This window comes from Anopheles coustani, unplaced genomic scaffold (assembly GCF_943734705.1).
Source record: "Anopheles coustani unplaced genomic scaffold, idAnoCousDA_361_x.2 scaffold_19_ctg1, whole genome shotgun sequence".
Taxonomy (NCBI): domain Eukaryota; kingdom Metazoa; phylum Arthropoda; class Insecta; order Diptera; family Culicidae; genus Anopheles; species Anopheles coustani.
The window spans coordinates 571,561-594,718 of record NW_026525399.1 but is presented as its reverse complement, the minus strand read 5'-3'; the positions used below and the strand labels follow the sequence as shown (position 1 = coordinate 594,718).

The window sequence follows — 23,158 nt, the reverse complement described above, 5'->3', positions numbered from 1 at the left end:
GAGCATCATCTGATGACATGCGAAGTACTTCCCAACCACCTACAAACACATCCGAGCACCATCGCATGACATCCGAAGTACTTCCCAACCACCTACAAACACATCCGAGCATCATCGGATGACCTTCGAAGTACTTCCCAACCACCTAAAAACACATCCGAGCATCATCGGATGACATCCGAAGTACTTCCCAACCACCTACAAACACATCCGAGCATCATCGGATGACATGCGAAGTACTTCCCAACCACCTACAAACACATCCGAGCATCATCGGATGACATGCGAAGTACTTCCCAACCACCTACAAACACATCCGAGCATCATCGGATGACATCCGAAGTACTTCCCAACCACCTACAAACACATCCGAGCATCATCTGATGACATGCGAAGTACTTCCCAACCACCTACAAACACATCCGAGCATCATCTGATGACATGCGAAGTACTTCCCAACCACCTACAAACACATCCGAGCACCATCGGATGACATCCGAAGTACTTCCCAACCACTTACAAACACATCCAAACACCATCGGATGACATCCGAAGTACTTCCCTACCACTTACAAACACATCCAAACACCATCGGATGACATCCGAAGTACTTCCCAACCACCTACAAACACATCCGAGCATCATCGGATGACCTTCGAAGTACTTCCCAACCACCTACAAACACATCCGAGCACCATCGCATGACATCCGAAGTACTTCCCAACCACCTACAAACACATCCGAGCACCATCGGATGACATCCGAAGTACTTCCCAACCACCTACAAACACATCCGAGCATCATCGGATGACCTTCGAAGTACTTCCCAACCACCTACAAACACATCCGAGCATCATCGGATGACATCCGAAGTACTTCCCAACCACCTACAAACACATCCGAGCATCATCTGATGACATGCGAAGTACTTCCCAACCACCTACAAACACATCCGAGCACCATCGCATGACATCCGAAGTACTTCCCAACCACCTACAAACACATCCGAGCATCATCGGATGACCTTCGAAGTACTTCCCAACCACCTAAAAACACATCCGAGCATCATCTGATGACATGCGAAGTACTTCCCAACCACCTACAAACACATCCGAGCATCATCGGATGACATGCGAAGTACTTCCCAACCACCTACAAACACATCCGAGCATCATCGGATGACATGCGAAGTACTTCCCAACCACCTACAAACACATCCGAGCATCATCGGATGACATCCGAAGTACTTCCCAACCACCTACAAACACATCCGAGCATCATCGGATGACATGCGAAGTACTTCCCAACCACCTACAAACACATCCGAGCATCATCGGATGACATGCGAAGTACTTCCCAACCACCTACAAACACATCCGAGCATCATCGGATGACCTTCGAAGTACTTCCCAACCACCTAAAAACACATCCGAGCATCATCGGATGACATCCGAAGTACTTCCCAACCACCTACAAACACATCCGAGCATCATCGGATGACATGCGAAGCACTTCCCAACCACCTACAAACACATCCGAGCATCATCGGATGACATGCGAAGTACTTCCCAACCACCTACAAACACATCCGAGCATCATCGGATGACATCCGAAGTACTTCCCAACCACCTACAAACACATCCGAGCATCATCGGATGACCTTCGAAGTACTTCCCAACCACCTACAAACACATCCGAGCATCATCGGATGACATCCGAAGTACTTCCCAACCACCTACAAACACATCCGAGCATCATCGGATGACCTTCGAAGTACTTCCCAACCACCTACAAACACATCCGAGCATCATCGGATGACATCCGAAGTACTTCCCAACCACCTACAAACACATCCGAGCATCATCGGATGACCTTCGAAGTACTTCCCAACCACCTACAAACACATCCGAGCATCATCGGATGACATCCGAAGTACTTCCCAACCACCTACAAACACATCCGAGCATCATCGGATGACATGCGAAGTACTTCCCAACCACCTACAAACACATCCGAGCATCATCGGATGACATGCGAAGTACTTCCCAACCACCTACAAACACATCCGAACACCATCGGAAGACATCCGAAGTACTTCCCAACCACTTACAAACACATCCGAGCACCATCGGATGACATCCGAAGTACTTCCCAACCACCTACAAACACATCCGAGCATCATCGGATGACATCCGAAGTACTTCCCAACCACCTACAAACACATCCGAGCACCATCGGATGACATCCGAAGTACTTCCCAACCACCTACAAACACATCCGAGCATCATCGGATGACCTTCGAAGTACTTCCCAACCACCTACAAACACATCCGAGCATCATCGGATGACATCCGAAGTACTTCCCAACCACCTACAAACACATCCGAGCACCATCGGATGACATCCGAAGTACTTCCCAACCACCTACAAACACATCCGAGCACCATCGGATGACCTTCGAAGTACTTCCCAACCACCTACAAACACATCCGAGCATCATCGGATGACATCCGAAGTACTTCCCAACCACCTACAAACACATCCGAGCATCATCGGATGACATGCGAAGTACTTCCCAACCACCTACAAACACATCCGAGCACCATCGGATGACATCCGAAGTACTTCCCAACCACCTACAAACACATCCGAGCATCATCGGATGACATCCGAAGTACTTCCCAACCACCTACAAACACATCCGAGCACCATCGCATGACATCCGAAGTACTTCCCAACCACCTACAAACACATCCGAGCATCATCGGATGACCTTCGAAGTACTTCCCAACCACCTACAAACACATCCGAGCATCATCGGATGACATCCGAAGTACTTCCCAACCACCTACAAACACATCCGAGCATCATCGGATGACATGCGAAGTACTTCCCAACCACCTACAAACACATCCGAGCACCATCGGATGACATCCGAAGTACTTCCCAACCACCTACAAACACATCCGAGCATCATCGGATGACCTTCGAAGTACTTCCCAACCACCTACAAACACATCCGAGCATCATCGGATGACATCCGAAGTACTTCCCAACCACCTACAAACACATCCGAGCATCATCGGATGACATGCGAAGTACTTCCCAACCACCTACAAACACATCCGAGCATCATCGGATGACATGCGAAGTACTTCCCAACCACCTACAAACACATCCGAGCATCATCGGATGACATGCGAAGTACTTCCCAACCACCTACAAACACATCCGAGCACCATCGGATGACATCCGAAGTACTTCCCAACCACCTACAAACACATCCGAGCATCATCGGATGACATCCGAAGTACTTCCCAACCACCTACAAACACATCCAAGCATCATCGGATGACATGCGAAGTACTTCCCAACCACCTACAAACACATCCGAGCATCATCGGATGACATCCGAAGTACTTCCCAACCACCTACAAACACATCCAACCCGCTAGACAATTTCGAGTACTTTCCGCCATCCGCAACCACCCCTGACCTATACTTTCCACCTTGTACACAAGACACTGAACATGCCATCCTTGTTACTCATACAGACTATTTTTTTCTGTCTTGCTCTTCTGTGTAATGAACGTTCTGCTTCGATCCAATATGGTGTGCGAAAAATAGTTACCCGTGTATTTACACAGGTGCATTGTCTTTGTGTTGGTGTAAGAATTGCTCGACGCTTCGGCCGGCAATTTGACAAGTTCAGTGACGCGGTGAGAAGCAATCAAGAAGGCAGAGCAGAACAAACTAATTTTTCCTTTTAATTGTAGAACGAAGAATATTCATCTTAAAATGGCATCAAGATCATCGAAATATAGAAAGGCACTTCAATATATCGCGGAGCTTGAGCAGGAAGTAGAACCGGAGATGGAGATTATATCTCCGACAACGGGTAGCCTGGAAGAAGGTAAGTTCAACAATGGCCGACATCGCAAAGCAAATGTGATGAATTATTTATACAATATTTATTTATAAAATGTACGAAAAATGTGAAGCCAGTGATATATGTGGAACTGTGAACTACCGGTTTCGGTTCGGTTATTATTAAAAAGTGCATAAAGGAATAATGTTTATACGTGCATTAGATACAACCTGGCCCGAGGAAAGATGTTTAGTGTATTAAAACAACGTTGAGACATGGGTGGTAAACTTGTGATAGGTAAATCGTGTTGTAAATCGTGTGCATTTAATCGTGATAGGTTTTCAATTTCGTGCGTGGGTACGTTTTCGGTATAAGGCGTCAAGTAGCGCAAAACCGGCCCGAGAGTGAAAATTAATTGTACGTCGCTGGTGTTGATCCTCCTGATCTACATTTATGCGCCCTGTTAATACTTTACCGGTCGCAAGTGTCCAATATAGTCAACGATAAAAAAGCATATTCAAACGTTTGTTAAACTCTGCAATATTGTGAAACTGAAGCAAACAGACCACCCGATGTCACCGGCTGGGAATGTGTACGATATAACATATGATATAAATCATACGTAAAGTGAACCGTGGTACCGTAATCGAATTTACAATGTGTTAAAATATAAAGCTATTAAAATATGTTCGTCATATATTAGCAGAGCAAAAAAGCCTTTTCTAATTCTTATTTTTTTGTCTTTCTTTTCTTTTTAGATGTTGGTGTTATTAACACTTCGGATAGCGTTGGTGAGAGTAGCGGTAGTGGAAACGTAGCTACTAACAATAATATAGAAAATGTTGATTCTGAAGTTGTTGAGGAACTTCCGGACATTCCGACCACAAGTAGTACAAGTGAAGAGTTTTGGGACGAAGGCTATCGTTTTGTGGATGAATTTGAAACCCTGATGGAGGCATTGCGTTATATAGCAATAGTAGGACAACTCTCTCGAAATTTTTTAAATTTGCTACTGGCAATCTTAAGGAAGTTCGGTCATCCTGATCTTCCAAAAGATGCCCGAACCCTTGTGAGAACTCCTAAAGTTGCACATGAAATTCAAAAAGTAACCGGTGGAAAATTTTGGTACCAGGGAATTGAAGTCGCCCTTAAAAACTATTTCAACGGTGGCATTCCTGAGGCAACGAATTTTAAGCTTCAAATTTGTATTGACGGGCTACCTCTTTTTAAAAGTTCATCAACTCAATTTTGGCCAATACTTGTGAAAGTTGAAGAATTGAAGGATTGTCCCATTTTTGTTGCCGGTATATTTAGTGGTCAAAAAAAACCCGACAACTTAGAGAGTTTTTTGCGGCCACTTGTTTGTGAGTTGAATGAATTGCAACTAACTGGCCTAAATTTTTTTGGCAAAATAGTGTCAGTATGCGTTAGCGCATTTATAGCCGATTCGCCAGCGCGATCTTTTATTAAATCGGTGATGTCGTTTTCGGCTAAACATGGGTGCACTAAATGCTCTACTCTGGGCATCCATGTTCAGCCGGAAAATAAAGTAATTTTTGAAGGTGTAGGTGCAGCACCCCGCACGGATGTTGGATTTCGTGCTAGAGAAGACAGAGCACATCATAAAGTAATCCGCACGCCTCTAGAGGATGTTGCAAATTTGGATATGATAAAAAATTTTCTGGTTGCTGATCGACTACATTTGATTGACTTAGGTGTTAGTCGAAAGTTGCTCCAGGGATTTTTAACCCATAAAATGACGAGTTTTAATCGGTGGTCTAGTGACCAGAAGGTGCACATTTCAAAATTTTTAAATCAATCGAAATTGCCGTGTGAAATTAATAGACCGTTTCGGGCTCTAGATTCCCTTCACTTTTGGAAAGGCACTGAATTTAGATCTTTTTTACACTATATCAGTCCTGTTATATACATAGATTTTATGCACAATGAAGGATATAACCATTACCTTCACTATTTTTGTGGCGTTACTATTTTTTCTTCTTCTGCCTACAAACATTTATGGCCCGTTGCTGGAAGATTAATAGCCAAATTTGTGAAAGATTTTCCCACCTATTACGGTCGTACACATATGACTAGTAACGTCCATAATTTACTTCATATGTATGAAGACGTGCAAGTACATGGACAACTTGAAAACTTCTCTGCGTACGACTTTGAAAACCATTTGCAGTTTCTTAAAAGGTGTGTAAGAAAAGGCTCTAAATGCTTGGAGCAAGTAGCAGACAGGTCTAAGGAATTTGCATCAATAAATGTAGCTCCTAAACAGGGTCAAAAGAATTATCCTCGTTTGACGGTTCATGGAGTGAAAGTAACGTCTTGTTTTGATTTGGCACCAAATTTTAAGGATCAATGGTTTTTGACCACATCAAATTGCATTGTAAAATTTTTAAGAGGAGAAATGTCTTCGACTAATTCTCTCACTCTTATTGGTATCTTGTACGAAAGTAAGGAGACATTTTTTAATTGCCGCTTAGAAGATGAAGTGTCGGAACTCAATATTTGTTCTTCTGAAATAAATATCTACACACTAACATCTTTAAGCCCCTGGAGGAGAGTAAGATTAACAACTGGATCAATTAAATGCAAACTAGTTCCGATTAACTTACCACCCCGCCCTCTTGTTTATTTTGAAGCTAATGAATTTTCCGATAGTTCGCTAGCACCCATATTATTTATTCCCCTTCTACACACGTTTATAAATAACTAATATTATTTGCTTGCGATCACTTTCTGCTCACCATCTTTGGCCATCTTAATCTCTTCATTAACTTGTAGCACCAGTCACTTGCTGTGAAATTACTAACATCTTCCGTTTCCAAACAAGCATCTTCCATTTTTGTAGTTGTTAGTTAGTTGTAGTTTTGTAGTATTGTTTGTAGTTTGTAGCGCTATTTGCATGATATAGGTGGTAGGATCTTTCTTTCAAAGGCTCTTTAGAAAAAGTTCTTCGATCTTTCTTTAGAAAAAGTTTTATTTGATTTTGGTGACGGTAAAATGGTGATAAAAAATATATGTGGAAGTGTCTAGTATTGAAATTACAATTCCAACTTATTCCTTTGCTTTCGATTTTCTTTCTCAATCTAGACACGGGAAAGAGGTGGGGCATCATCATTTTATCGTCATTAACTTATTATTACATTAGAATATATATAGTATGATCTGCCTGTGTTGTTTTAATTAAAATATATATTTCTAGTAACAGATGTGTCACAACTGATTCAACAATACAGCTTGCATCAATTACAAAGGTATAATATTAAAAAAAATTATCCTGAAACAATCGACTTGGGGCTAATATTCATATTTTTTGTTTTTCAGCACCAATCTGCACCTCACCAACAACACGACTTCAGATGGAACTTGTTATTCGTAACCACTATATTCAGACGAAGAGGAAGATGTGATGTTACATTTAGCTTTATACATGTATTTGGTAGTTATATCACTTCATTTTTGTCACATTTTAATTCATTACTTAACGCTAACTAACTTCTTCTTAACACTACCTGTGTCCTAATATACTTGGCTATAAGTTCATTTTTAGCACCTTTTAATTCACTGTATCACTTTAATTCATTTCCTAAACGTAATCTAAAAAACTTAAACTTGATTTTGATTATTATTTTGAATTTTGAAAAAGTTGTCCGTATGGTGCAGCTTTATTTTAATCCATTCTTTTATATCTTTCTCTGTTGCATCTCCACAAGCTACTTCTTTTATAAGGCGAAGCACCATACGGTATTTAGCCAGTGGAATTTTTTCCTCGTACTTCCCCCTTCCACTCCACGACACTTTAATTAACAATTTTTCTTCTATGATCATTTTTAAGCTATGGCCTGCACGCTCTCTCGGTCCCTGTCTATCTCCTAGCTTATGTTTTAAAAGGTAAACTATCTTATCGAAATATGTAGATATATTCAAGTTTTTCTCTAGCGACTCCAACTCCTCAAGGGTTGTAGCAGCAAAAAACGGTTGAGATTAATTGTAATTGCCTGGCACCATCAGTTCCAGCATCTTTTTGATATCTTTCACGTCTTCGTGAAGTCTTGCCACAGAAAGCTGCAGCATTCTGATGTTTTTGGTGTTGGCATTTCCATTGTTGTTTATGTCGGCTAAATTCATCTGTAATTACAAATCATCTACATTAGTTGGTTCACCTCCAGCATAGCTACTGTTTGGTTAACTTTTAACATCACTAACTCACATTTAATCTTTCGTTTAACAGCACAAAATGTTTTTACACTTGCTCACACCAAACACAAGATTGACAAATAAAGCAAATCGTTGAAAAGTATAATGTTGTTCCAAAGAAATCCGTTGATATATCACACCAATACACGTAAGTAATTGTGCACACCCACACACTCCCACGCTTCTGAGCACACTCACACACCTACATAGTCGGGGAACACACGCACACAACCATATTATGCTCGAATTTCTTCCGGGCGAAACGCCCTACTACGGAATAAAACGGTCCTATTTCAACCCAGGCCAGAGGCCAAATGAAACAAAAGCAGGGCGTCTGGTATACAAATCGCCACTTGCATGTCTAGCGGGGCTGCAGAACAATTCCATACAAAACTACACCGGAACATCAAAAAACGTTTCCGCTGCAGAACAATTCCATACAAAACTACACCGGAACATCAAAAAACGTTTCCGCTGCAGAACATTTCCATACAAAACTATATCGGAACATCAAAAAACGTTTCCGCTGCAGAACAATTCCATACAAAACTACACCGGAACATCAAAAAACGTTTCCGCTGCAGAACATTTCCATACAAAACTATATCGGGACATCGAAAAACGTTTCCGCTGCAGAACATTTCCATACAAAACTACACCGGAACATCAAAAAACGTTTCCGCTGCAGAACAATTCCATACAAAACTACACCGGAACATCAAAAAACGTTTCCGCTGCAGAACATTTCCATACAAAACTACACCGGAACATCAAAAAACGTTTCCGCTGCAGAACAATTCCATACAAAACTACACCGGAACATCAAAAAACGTTTCCGCTGCAGAACATTTCCATACAAAACTACACCGGAACATCAAAAAACGTTTCCGCTGCAGAACATTTCCATACAAAACCACACCGGAACATCAAAAAACGTTTCCGCTGCAGAACATTTCCATACAAAACTACACCGGAACATCAAAAAACGTTTCCGCTGCAGACCATTTCCATACAAAACTATACCGGAACATCAAAAAACGTTTCCGCTGCAAAACATTTCCATACAAAACTATACCGGAACATCAAAAAACGTTTCCGCAGCAGAACATTTCCATACAAAACTATACCGGAACATCAAAAAACGTTTCCGCAGCAGAACATTTCCATACAAAACTTTAACGGAACATCAAAAAACGTTTCCGCAGCAGAACATTTCCATACAAAACTATACCGGAACATCAAAAAACGTTTCCGCTGCAGAACATTTCCATACAAAACTACATCGGAACATCAAAAAACGTTTCCGCTGCAGAACATTTCCATACAAAACTATACCGGAACATCAAAAAACGTTACCGCCGCAGAACATTTCCATACAAAACTATACCGGAACATCAAAAAACGTTTCCGCTGCAGAACATTCCCATACAAATCTATACCGGAACATCAAAAAACGTTTCCGCTGCAAAACATTTCCATACAAAACTTTAACGGAACATCAAAAAACGTTTCCGCTGCAGAACATTTCCATACAAAATTACACCGGAACATCAAAAAACGTTACCGCTGCAGAACATTTCCATACAAAACTATACCGGAACATCAAAAAACGTTTCCGCTGCAAAACATTTCCATACAAAACTATACCGGAACATCAAAAAACGTTACCGCCGCAGAACATTTCCATACAAAACTATACCGGAACATCAAAAAACGTTTCCGCAGCAGAACATTTCCATACAAAACTTTAACGGAACATCAAAAAACGTTTCCGCTGCAGAACATTTCCATACAAAACTATACCGGAACATCAAAAAACGTTACCGCCGCAGAACATTTCCATACAAAACTATACCGGAACATCAAAAAACGTTTCCGCTGCAGAACATTCCCATACAAATCTATACCGGAACATCAAAAAACGTTTCCGCTGCAGAACATTTCCATACAAAACTACACCGGAACATCAAAAAACGTTTCCGCTGCAGACCATTTCCATACAAAACTATACCGGAACATCAAAAAACGTTTCCGCTGAAGAACATTTCCATACAAAACTACACCGGAACATCAAAAAACGTTACCGCTGCAGAACATTTCCATACAAAACTATACCGGAACATCAAAAAACGTTTCCGCTGCAAAACATTTCCATACAAAACTATACCGGAACATCAAAAAACGTTACCGCCGCAGAACATTTCCATACAAAACTTTAACGGAACATCAAAAAACGTTTCCGCAGCAGAACATTTCCATACAAAACTATACCGGAACATCAAAAAACGTTTCCGCTGCAGAACATTTCCATACAAAACTACATCGGAACATCAAAAAACGTTTCCGCTGCAGAACATTTCCATACAAAATTACACCGGAACATCAAAAAACGTTACCGCTGCAGAACATTTCCATACAAAACTTTAACGGAACATCAAAAAACGTTTCCGCTGCAGAACATTTCCATACAAAACTAAACCGGAACATCAAAAAACGTTACCGCTGCAGAACATTTCCATACAAAACTATACCGGAACATCAAAAAACGTTTCCGCTGCAGAACATTTCCATACAAAACTATACCGGAACATCAAAAAACGTTTCCGCTGCAGAACATTTCCATACAAAACTATACCGGAACATCAAAAAACGTTTCCGCTGCAAAACATTTCCATACAAGACTATACCGGAACATCAAAAAACGTTACCGCTGCAGAACATTTCCATACAAAACTATACCGGAACATCAAAAAACGTTTCCGCTGCAGAACATTTCCATACAAAACTAAACCGGAACATCAAAAAACGTTTCCGCTGCAGAACATTTCCATACAAAACTATACCGGAACATCAAAAAACGTTTCCGCTGCAGAACATTTCCATACAAAACTACATCGGAACATCAAAAAACGTTTCCGCTGCAGAACATTTCCATACAAAACTATACCGGAACATCAAAAAACGTTACCGCCGCAGAACATTTCCATACAAAACTATACCGGAACATCAAAAAACGTTTCCGCTGCAGAACATTTCCATACAAAACTAAACCGGAACATCAAAAAACGTTTCCGCTGCAGAACATTTCCATACAAAACTATACCGGAACATCAAAAAACGTTTCCGCTGCAGAACATTTCCATACAAAACTATACCGGAACATCAAAAAACGTTTCCGCAGCAAAACATTTCCATACAAAACTATACCGGAACATCAAAAAACGTTTCCGCTGCAAAACATTTCCATACAAGACTATACCGGAACATCAAAAAACGTTACCGCTGCAGAACATTTCCATACAAAACTATACCGGAACATCAAAAAACGTTTCCGCTGCAGAACATTTCCATACAAAACTAAACCGGAACATCAAAAAACGTTTCCGCTGCAGAACATTTCCATACAAAACTATACCGGAACATCAAAAAACGTTTCCGCTGCAGAACATTTCCATACAAAACTACAACGGAACATCAAAAAACGTTTCCGCTGCAGAACATTTCCATACAAAACTATACCGGAACATCAAAAAACGTTACCGCCGCAGAACATTTCCATACAAAACTATACCGGAACATCAAAAAACGTTTCCGCTGCAGAACATTTCCATACAAAACTAAACCGGAACATCAAAAAACGTTTCCGCTGCAGAACATTTCCATACAAAACTATACCGGAACATCAAAAAACGTTACCGCTGCAGAACATTTCCATACAAAACTATACCGGAACATCAAAAAACGTTTCCGCTGCAGAACATTTCCATACAAAACTATACCGGAACATCAAAAAACGTTTCCGCTGCAGAACATTTCCATACAAAACTACATCGGAACATCAAAAAACGTTTCCGCTGCAGAACATTTCCATACAAAATTACACCGGAACATCAAAAAACGTTACCGCTGCAGAACATTTCCATACAAAACTATACCGGAACATCAAAAAACGTTTCCGCAGCAAAACATTTCCATACAAAACTATACCGGAACATCAAAAAACGTTTCCGCAGCAGAACATTTCCATACAAAACTTTAACGGAACATCAAAAAACGTTTCCGCAGCAGAACATTTCCATACAAAACTAAACCGGAACATCAAAAAACGTTACCGCTGCAGAACATTTCCATACAAAACTATACCGGAACATCAAAAAACGTTTCCGCTGCAGAACATTTCCATACAAAACTATACCGGAACATCAAAAAACGTTTCCGCTGCAGAACATTTCCATACAAAACTATACCGGAACATCAAAAAACGTTTCCGCTGCAAAACATTTCCATACAAGACTATACCGGAACATCAAAAAACGTTACCGCAGCAGAACATTTCCATACAAAACTTTAACGGAACATCAAAAAACGTTTCCGCAGCAGAACATTTCCATACAAAACTTTAACGGAACATCAAAAAACGTTTCCGCTGCAGAACATTTCCATACAAAACTAAACCGGAACATCAAAAAACGTTACCGCTGCAGAACATTTCCATACAAAACTATACCGGAACATCAAAAAACGTTTCCGCTGCAGAACATTTCCATACAAAACTATACCGGAACATCAAAAAACGTTTCCGCTGCAGAACATTTCCATACAAAACTATACCGGAACATCAAAAAACGTTTCCGCTGCAAAACATTTCCATACAAGACTATACCGGAACATCAAAAAACGTTACCGCTGCAGAACATTTCCATACAAAACTATACCGGAACATCAAAAAACGTTTCCGCTGCAGAACATTTCCATACAAAACTAAACCGGAACATCAAAAAACGTTTCCGCTGCAGAACATTTCCATACAAAACTATACCGGAACATCAAAAAACGTTTCCGCTGCAGAACATTTCCATACAAAACTAAACCGGAACATCAAAAAACGTTTCCGCTGCAGAACATTTCCATACAAAACTATACCGGAACATCAAAAAACGTTACCGCCGCAGAACATTTCCATACAAAACTATACCGGAACATCAAAAAACGTTTCCGCTGCAGAACATTTCCATACAAAACTAAACCGGAACATCAAAAAACGTTTCCGCTGCAGAACATTTCCATACAAAACTATACCGGAACATCAAAAAACGTTTCCGCTGCAGAACATTTCCATACAAAACTATATCGGAACATCAAAAAACGTTTCCGCTGCAGAACATTTCCATACAAAACTACACCGGAACATCAAAAAACGTTTCCGCTGCAGAACATTTCCATACAAAACTTTAACGGAACATCAAAAAACATTTCCGCTGCAGAACATTTCCATACAAAACCACACCGGAACATCAAAAAACGTTTCCGCTGCAGAACATTTCTATACAAAACTACACCGGAACATCAAAAAACGTTTCCGCTGCAGAACATTTCTATACAAAACTACACCGGAACATCAAAAAACGTTTCCGCTGCAGAACATTTCCATACAAAACTACACCGGAACATCCGAAAACGTTTCCGCTGCAGAACATTTCTATACAAAACTACACCGGAACATCCGAAAACGTTTCCGCAGAACATTTCCATACAAAACTATACCGGAACATCAAAAAACGTTTCCGCTGCAGAACATTTCCATACAAAACTATACCGGAACATCAAAAAACGTTTCCGCTGCAGAACATTTCCATACAAAACTATACCGGAACATCAAAAAACGTTTCCGCTGCAGAACATTTCCATACAAAACCACACCGGAACATCAAAAAACGTTTCCGCTGCAGAACATTTCCATACAAAACTATACCGGAACATCAAAAAACGTTTCCGCTGCAGAACATTTCCATACAAAACTATACCGGAACATCAAAAAACGTTTCCGCTGCAGAACATTTCCATACAAAACTTTAACGGAACATCAAAAAACGTTTCCGCTGCAGAACATTTCCATACAAAACTTTAACGGAACATCAAAAAACATTTCCGCTGCAGAACATTTCTATACAAAACTACACCGGAACATCAAAAAACGTTTCCGCTGCAGAACATTTCCATACAAAACTACACCGGAACATCAAAAAACGTTTCCGCTGCAGAACATTTCCATACAAAACTACACCGGAACATCAAAAAACGTTTCCGCTGCAGAACATTTCCATACAAAACCACACCGGAACATCAAAAAACGTTTCCGCTGCAGAACATTTCCATACAAAACTATACCGGAACATCAAAAAACGTTTCCGCTGCAGAACATTTCCATACAAAACTATACCGGAACATCAAAAAACGTTTCCGCTGCAGAACATTTCCATACAAAACTTTAACGGAACATCAAAAAACGTTTCCGCTGCAGAACATTTCCATACAAAACCACACCGGAACATCAAAAAACGTTTCCGCTGCAGAACATTTCCATACAAAACTATACCGGAACATCAAAAAACGTTTCCGCTGCAGAACATTTCCATACAAAACCACACCGGAACATCAAAAAACGTTTCCGCTGCAGAACATTTCCATACAAAACTATACCGGAACATCAAAAAACGTTTCCGCTGCAGAACATTTCCATACAAAACTATACCGGAACATCAAAAAACGTTTCCGCTGCAGAACATTTCCATACAAAACTTTAACGGAACATCAAAAAACATTTCCGCTGCAGAACATTTCTATACAAAACTACACCGGAACATCAAAAAACGTTTCCGCTGCAGAACATTTCCATACAAAACTACACCGGAACATCAAAAAACGTTTCCGCTGCAGAACATTTCCATACAAAACTATACCGGAACATCAAAAAACGTTTCCGCTGCAGAACATTTCCATACAAAACCACACCGGAACATCAAAAAACGTTTCCGCTGCAGAACATTTCCATACAAAACTATATCGGAACATCAAAAAACGTTTCCGCTGCAGAACATTTCCATACAAAACTACACCGGAACATCAAAAAACGTTTCCGCTGCAGAACATTTCCATACAAAACTTTAACGGAACATCAAAAAACATTTCCGCTGCAGAACATTTCCATACAAAACCACACCGGAACATCAAAAAACGTTTCCGCTGCAGAACATTTCCATACAAAACTACACCGGAACATCCGAAAACGTTTCCGCTGCAGAACATTTCCATACAAAACTATACCGGAACATCAAAAAACGTTTCCGCTGCAGAACATTTCCATACAAAACTATACCGGAACATCAAAAAACGTTTCCGCTGCAGAACATTTCCATACAAAACTATATCGGAACATCAAAAAACGTTTCCGCTGCAGAACATTTCCATACAAAACTACACCGGAACATCAAAAAACTTTTCCGTTGCAGAACATCAAAAAACGTTTCCGCTGCAGAACATTTCCATACAAAACTTTAACGGAACATCAAAAAACATTTCCGCTGCAGAACATTTCTATACAAAACTACACCGGAACATCAAAAAACGTTTCCGCTGCAGAACATTTCCATACAAAACTATACCGGAACATCAAAAAACGTTTCCGCTGCAGAACATTTCCATACAAAACTACACCGGAACATCAAAAAACGTTTCCGCTGCAGAACATTTCCATACAATACCACACCGGAACATCAAAAAACGTTTCCGCAGCAGAACATTTCCATACAAAACTACACCGGAACATCAAAAAACGTTTCCGCTGCAGAACATTTCCATACAAAACTATATCGGAACATCAAAAAACGTTTCCGCTGCAGAACATTTCCATACAAAACTACACCGGAACATCAAAAAACGTTTCCGCTGCAGAACATTTCCATACAAAACTTTAACGGAACATCAAAAAACATTTCCGCTGCAGAACATTTCCATACAAAACCACACCGGAACATCAAAAAACGTTTCCGCTGCAGAACATTTCCATACAAAACTACACCGGAACATCCGAAAACGTTTCCGCTGCAGAACATTTCCATACAAAACTATACCGGAACATCAAAAAACGTTTCCGCTGCAGAACATTTCCATACAAAACTATACCGGAACATCAAAAAACGTTTCCGCTGCAGAACATTTCCATACAAAACTACACCGGAACATCAAAAAACTTTTCCGTTGCAGAACATCAAAAAACGTTTCCGCTGCAGAACATTTCCATACAAAACTTTAACGGAACATCAAAAAACATTTCCGCTGCAGAACATTTCTTTACAAAACTACACCGGAACATCCGAAAACGTTTCCGCTGCAGAACATTTCCATACAAAACTATACCGGAACATCAAAAAACGTTTCCGCTGCAGAACATTTCCATACAAAACTATACCGGAACATCAAAAAACGTTTCCGCTGCAGAACATTTCCATACAAAACCACACCGGAACATCAAAAAACGTTTCCGCTGCAGAACATTTCCATACAAAACTATACCGGAACATCAAAAAACTTTTCCGCTGCAGAACATTTCTATACAAAACTACACCGGAACATCAAAAAACGTTTCCGCTGCAGAACATTTCTATACAAAACTACACCGGAACATCCGAAAACGTTTCCGCAGAACATTTCCATACAAAACTACACCGGAACATCAAAAAACTTTTCCGTTGCAGAACATCAAAAAACGTTTCCGCTGCAGAACATTTCCATACAAAACTTTAACGGAACATCAAAAAACATTTCCGCTGCAGAACATTTCTTTACAAAACTACACCGGAACATCCGAAAACGTTTCCGCTGCAGAACATTTCCATACAAAACTATACCGGAACATCAAAAAACGTTTCCGCTGCAGAACATTTCTATACAAAACTACACCGGAACATCAAAAAACGTTTCCGCTGCAGAACATTTCTATACAAAACTACACCGGAACATCCGAAAACGTTTCCGCAGAACATTTCCATACAAAACTACACCGGAACATCAAAAAACTTTTCCGTTGCAGAACATCAAAAAACGTTTCCGCTGCAGAACATTTCCATACAAAACTATACCGGAACATCAAAAAACGTTTCCGCTGCAGAACATTTCCATACAAAACTATACCGGAACATCAAAAAACGTTTCCGCTGCAGAACATTTCCATACAAAACTATACCGGAACATCAAAAAACGTTTCCGCTGCAGAACATTTCTATACAAAACTACACCGGAACATCAAAAAACGTTTCCGCTGCAGAACATTTCTATACAAAACTACACCGGAACATCAAAAAACGTTTCCGCTGCAGAACATTTCCATACAAAACTACACCGGAACATCAAAAAACGTTTCCGCTGCAGAACATTTCTATACAAAACTACACCGGAACATCCGAAAACGTTTCCGCAGAACATTTCCATACAAAACTACACCGGAACATCAAAAAACTTTTCTGTTGCAGAACATTTCTATACAAAACTACACCGGAACATCAAAAAACGTTTCCGCTGCAGAACATTTCCATACAAAACTTTAACGGAACATCAAAAAACATTTCCGCTGCAGAACATTTCTATACAAAACTACACCGGAACATCAAAAAACGTTTCCGCTGCAGAACATTTCTATACAAAACTACACCGGAACATCCGAAAACGTTTCCGCTGCAGAACATTTCCATACAAAACTATACCGGAACATCAAAAAACGTTTCCGCTGCAGAACATTTCCATACAAAACTACACCGGAACATCAAAAAACGTTTCCGCTGCAGAACATTTCCATACAAAACTACACCGGAACATCAAAAAACGTTTCCGCTGCAGAACATTTCTATACAAAACTACACCGGAACATCAAAAAACGTTTCCGCTGCAGAACATTTCTATACAAAACTACACCAGAACATCAAAAAACGTTTCCGCTGCAGAACATTTCCATACAAAACTACACCGGAACATCCGAAAACGTTTCCGCTGCAGAACATTTCTATACAAAACTACACCGGAACATCCGAAAACGTTTCCGCAGAACATTTCCATACAAAACTATACCGGAACATCAAAAAACGTTTCCGCTGCAGAACATTTCCATACAAAACTATACCGGAACATCAAAAAACGTTTCCGCTGCAGAACATTTCCATACAAAACTATACCGGAACATCAAAAAACGTTTCCGCTGCAGAACATTTCTATACAAAACTACACCGGAACATCAAAAAACGTTTCCGCTGCAGAACATTTCTATACAAAACTACACCAGAACATCAAAAAACGTTTCCGCTGCAGAACATTTCCATACAAAACTACACCGGAACATCCGAAAACGTTTCCGCTGCAGAACATTTCTATACAAAACTACACCGGAACATCCGAAAACGTTTCCGCAGAACATTTCCATACAAAACTATACCGGAACATCAAAAAACTTTTCCGCTGCAGAACATTTCTATACAAAACTACACCGGAACATCAAAAAACGTTTCCGCTGCAGAACATTTCCATACAAAACTTTAACGGAACATCAAAAAACATTTCCGCTGCAGAACATTTCTATACAAAACTACACCGGAACATCAAAAAACGTTTCCGCTGCAGAACATTTCTATACAAAACTACACCGGAACATCCGAAAACGTTTCCGCAGAACATTTCCATACAAAACTATACCGGAACATCAAAAAACGTTTCCGCTGCAGAACATTTCCATACAAAACTATACCGGAACATCAAAAAACGTTTCCGCTGCAGAACATTTCCATACAAAACTATACCGGAACATCAAAAAACTTTTCCGCTGCAGAACATTTCTATACAAAACTACACCGGAACATCAAAAAACGTTTCCGCTGCAGAACATTTCTATACAAAACTACACCGGAACATCAAAAAACGTTTCCGCTGCAGAACATTTCCATACAAAACTACACCGGAACATCCGAAAACGTTTCCGCTGCAGAACATTTCCATACAAAACTACACCGGAACATCAAAAAACGTTTCCGCTGCAGAACATTTCCATACAAAACTTTAACGGAACATCAAAAAACGTTTCCGCTGCAGAACATTTCCATACAAAACTTTAACGGAACATCAAAAAACATTTCCGCTGCAGAACATTTCTATACAAAACTACACCGGAACATCAAAAAACGTTTCCGCTGCAGAACATTTCCATACAAAACTATACCGGAACATCAAAAAACGTTTCCGCTGCAGAACATTTCCATACAAAACCACACCGGAACATCAAAAAACGTTTCCGCTGCAGAACATTTCCATACAAAACTACACCGGAACATCAAAAAACGTTTCCGCTGCAGAACATTTCCATACAAAACTACACCGGAACATCAAAAAACGTTTCCGCTGCAGAACAATTCCATACAAAACTACACCGGAACATCAAAAAACGTTTCCGCTGCAGAACATTTCCATACAAAACTACACCGGAACATCAAAAAACGTTTCCGCTGCAGAACATTTCCATACAAAACTACACCGGAACATCAAAAAACGTTTCCGCTGCAGAACATTTCCATACAAAACTATACCGGAACATCAAAAAACGTTTCCGCTGCAGAACATTTCCATACAAAACTACACCGGAACATCAAAAAACGTTTCCGCTGCAGAACATTTCCATACAAAACTATACCGGAACATCAAAAAACGTTTCCGCTGCAGAACATTTCCATACAAAACTTTAACGGAACATCAAAAAACGTTTCCGCTGCAGAACATTTCCATACAAAACTTTAACGGAACATCAAAAAACATTTCCGCTGCAGAACATTTCTATACAAAACTACACCGGAACATCAAAAAACGTTTCCGCTGCAGAACATTTCCATACAAAACTACACCGGAACATCAAAAAACGTTTCCGCTGCAGAACATTTCCATACAAAACTATACCGGAACATCAAAAAACGTTTCCGCTGCAGAACATTTCTATACAAAACTACACCGGAACATCAAAAAACGTTTCCGCTGCAGAACATTTCCATACAAAACTTTAACGGAACATCAAAAAACGTTTCCGCTGCAGAACATTTCCATACAAAACTTTAACGGAACATCAAAAAACGTTTCCGCTGCAGAACATTTCCATACAAAACTTTAACGGAACATCAAAAAACATTTCCGCTGCAGAACATTTCTATACAAAACTACACCGGAACATCAAAAAACGTTTCCGCTGCAGAACATTTCCATACAAAACTACACCGGAACATCAAAAAACGTTTCCGCTGCAGAACATTTCCATACAAAACTATACCGGAACATCAAAAAACGTTTCCGCTGCAGAACATTTCTATACAAAACTACACCGGAACATCAAAAAACGTTTCCGCTGCAGAACATTTCCATACAAAACTTTAACGGAACATCAAAAAACGTTTCCGCTGCAGAACATTTCCATACAAAACTTTAACGGAACATCAAAAAACGTTTCCGCTGCGGAACATTTCCATACAAAACTTTAACGGAACATCAAAAAACATTTCCGCTGCAGAACATTTCTATACAAAACTACACCGGAACATCAAAAAACGTTTCCGCTGCAGAACATTTCCATACAAAACTACACCGGAACATCCGAAAACGTTTCCGCTGCAGAACATTTCCATATAAAACTACACCGGAACATCAAAAAACTTTTCCGTTGCAGAACATTTCCATACAAAACTTTAACGGAACATCAAAAAACGTTTCCGCTGCAGAACATTTCCATACAAAACTTTAACGGAACATCAAAAAACGTTTCCGCTGCAGAACATTTCCATACAAAACTTTAACGGAACATCAAAAAACGTTTCCGCTGCAGAACATTTCCATACAAAACTTTAACGGAACATCAAAAAACATTTCCGCTGCAGAACATTTCTATACAAAACTACACCGGAACATCAAAAAACGTTTCCGCTGCAGAACATTTCCATACAAAACTATACCGGAACATCAAAAAACGTTTCCGCTGCAGAACATTTCCATACAAAACTACACCGGAACATCAAAAAACTTTTCCGTTGCAGAACATTTCCATACAAAACTATACCGGAACATCAAAAAACGTTTCCGCTGCAGAACATTTCCATACAAAACTATATCGGAACATCAAAAAACGTTTCCGCTGCAGAACATTTCCATACAAAACTTTAACGGAACATCAAAAAACGTTTCCGCTGCAGAACATTTCCATACAAAACTTTAACGGAACATCAAAAAACGTTTCCGCTGCAGAACATTTCCATACAAAACTTTAACGGAACATCAAAAAACGTTTCCGCTGCAGAACATTTCCATACAAAACTTTAACGGAACATCAAAAAACGTTTCCGCTGCAGAACATTTCCATACAAAACTTTAACGGAACATCAAAAAACATTTCCGCTGCAGAACATTTCTATACAAAACTACACCGGAACATCAAAAAACGTTTCCGCTGCAGAACATTTCCATACAAAACTATACCGGAACATCAAAAAACGTTTCCGCTGCAGAACATTTCCATACAAAACTACACCGGAACATCAAAAAACTTTTCCGTTGCAGAACATTTCCATACAAAACTATACCGGAACATCAAAAAACGTTTCCGCTGCAGAACATTTCTATACAAAACTACACCGGAACATCAAAAAACGTTTCCGCTGCAGAACATTTCCATACAAAACTTTAACGGAACATCAAAAAACGTTTCCGCTGCAGAACATTTCCATACAAAACTTTAACGGAACATCAAAAAACATTTCCGCTGCAGAACATTTCTATACAAAACTACACCGGAACATCAAAAAACGTTTCCGCTGCAGAACATTTCCATACAAAACTACACCGGAACATCAAAAAACGTTTCCGCTGCAGAACATTTCCATACAAAACTACACCGGAACATCAAAAAACGTTTCCGCTGCAGAACATTTCCATACGAAACTTTAACGGAACATCAACAAACATTTCCGCTGCAGAACATTTCTATACAAAACTACACCGGAACATCCGAAAACGTTTCCGCTGCAGAACATTTCCATACAAAACTATACCGGAACATCAAAAAACGTTTCCGCTGCAGAACATTTCCATACAAAACTATATCGGAACATCAAAAAACGTTTCCGCTGCAGAACATTTCCATACAAAACTACACCGGAACATCAAAAAACTTTTCCGTTGCAGAACATTTCCATACAAAACTATACCGGAACATCAAAAAACGTTTCCGCTGCAGAACATTTCCATACAAAACTATACCGGAACATCAAAAAACGTTTCCGCTGCAGAACATTTCCATACAAAACTATACCGGAACAGCAAAAAACGTTTCCGCTGCAGAACATTTCCATACAAAACTACACCGGAACATCAAAAAACGTTTCCGCTGCAGAACATTTCCATACAAAACTTTAACGGAACATCAAAAAACGTTTCCGCTGCAGAACATTTCCATACAAAACTTTAACGGAACATCAAAAAACATTTCCGCTGCAGAACATTTCTATACAAAACTACACCGGAACATCAAAAAACGTTTCCGCTGCAGAACATTTCCATACAAAACTACACCGCAACATCAAAAAACGTTTCCGCTGCAGAACATTTCCATACAAAACTTTAACGGAACATCAAAAAACGTTTCCGCTGCAGAACATTTCCATACAAAACTATACCGGAACATCAAAAAACGTTTCCGCTGCAGAACATTTCTATACAAAACTACACCGGAACATCAAAAAACGTTTCCGCTGCAGAACATTTCCATACAAAACTACACCGGAACATCAAAAAACGTTTCCGCTGCAGAACATTTCCATACAAAACTTTAACGGAACATCAAAAAACGTTTCCGCTGCAGAACATTTCCATACAAAACTATACCGGAACATCAAAAAACGTTTCCGCTGCAGAACATTTCCATACAAAACTATACCGGAACATCAAAAAACGTTTCCGCTGCAGAACATTTCCATACAAAACTACACCGGAACATCAAAAAACGTTTCCGCTGCAGAACATTTCCATACAAAACTTTAACGGAACATCAAAAAACGTTTCCGCTGCAGAACATTTCCATACAAAACTACACCGGAACATCAAAAAACGTTTCCGCTGCAGAACATTTCCATACAAAACTATACCGGAACATCAAAAAACGTTTCCGCTGCAGAACATTTCCATACAAAACTACACCGGAACATCAAAAAACGTTTCCGCTGCAGAACATTT

At 39.9% G+C, this 23,158-nt stretch overlaps 1 protein-coding gene across 1 annotated transcript; it reads left to right on the top strand.

The window, feature by feature from the left end:
- The first annotated feature begins 3,798 nt into the window (after nt 1-3,798).
- Nucleotides 3,799-6,596, top strand: LOC131271267 (uncharacterized). Its single transcript, XM_058272677.1, has 2 exons — nt 3,799-3,913; nt 4,627-6,596. The coding sequence occupies exons 1-2, from the start codon at nt 3,799-3,801 to the stop codon at nt 6,594-6,596; spliced, it is 2,085 nt and encodes a 694-aa protein (XP_058128660.1).
- The last annotated feature ends 16,562 nt before the right edge of the window (nt 6,597-23,158 follow it).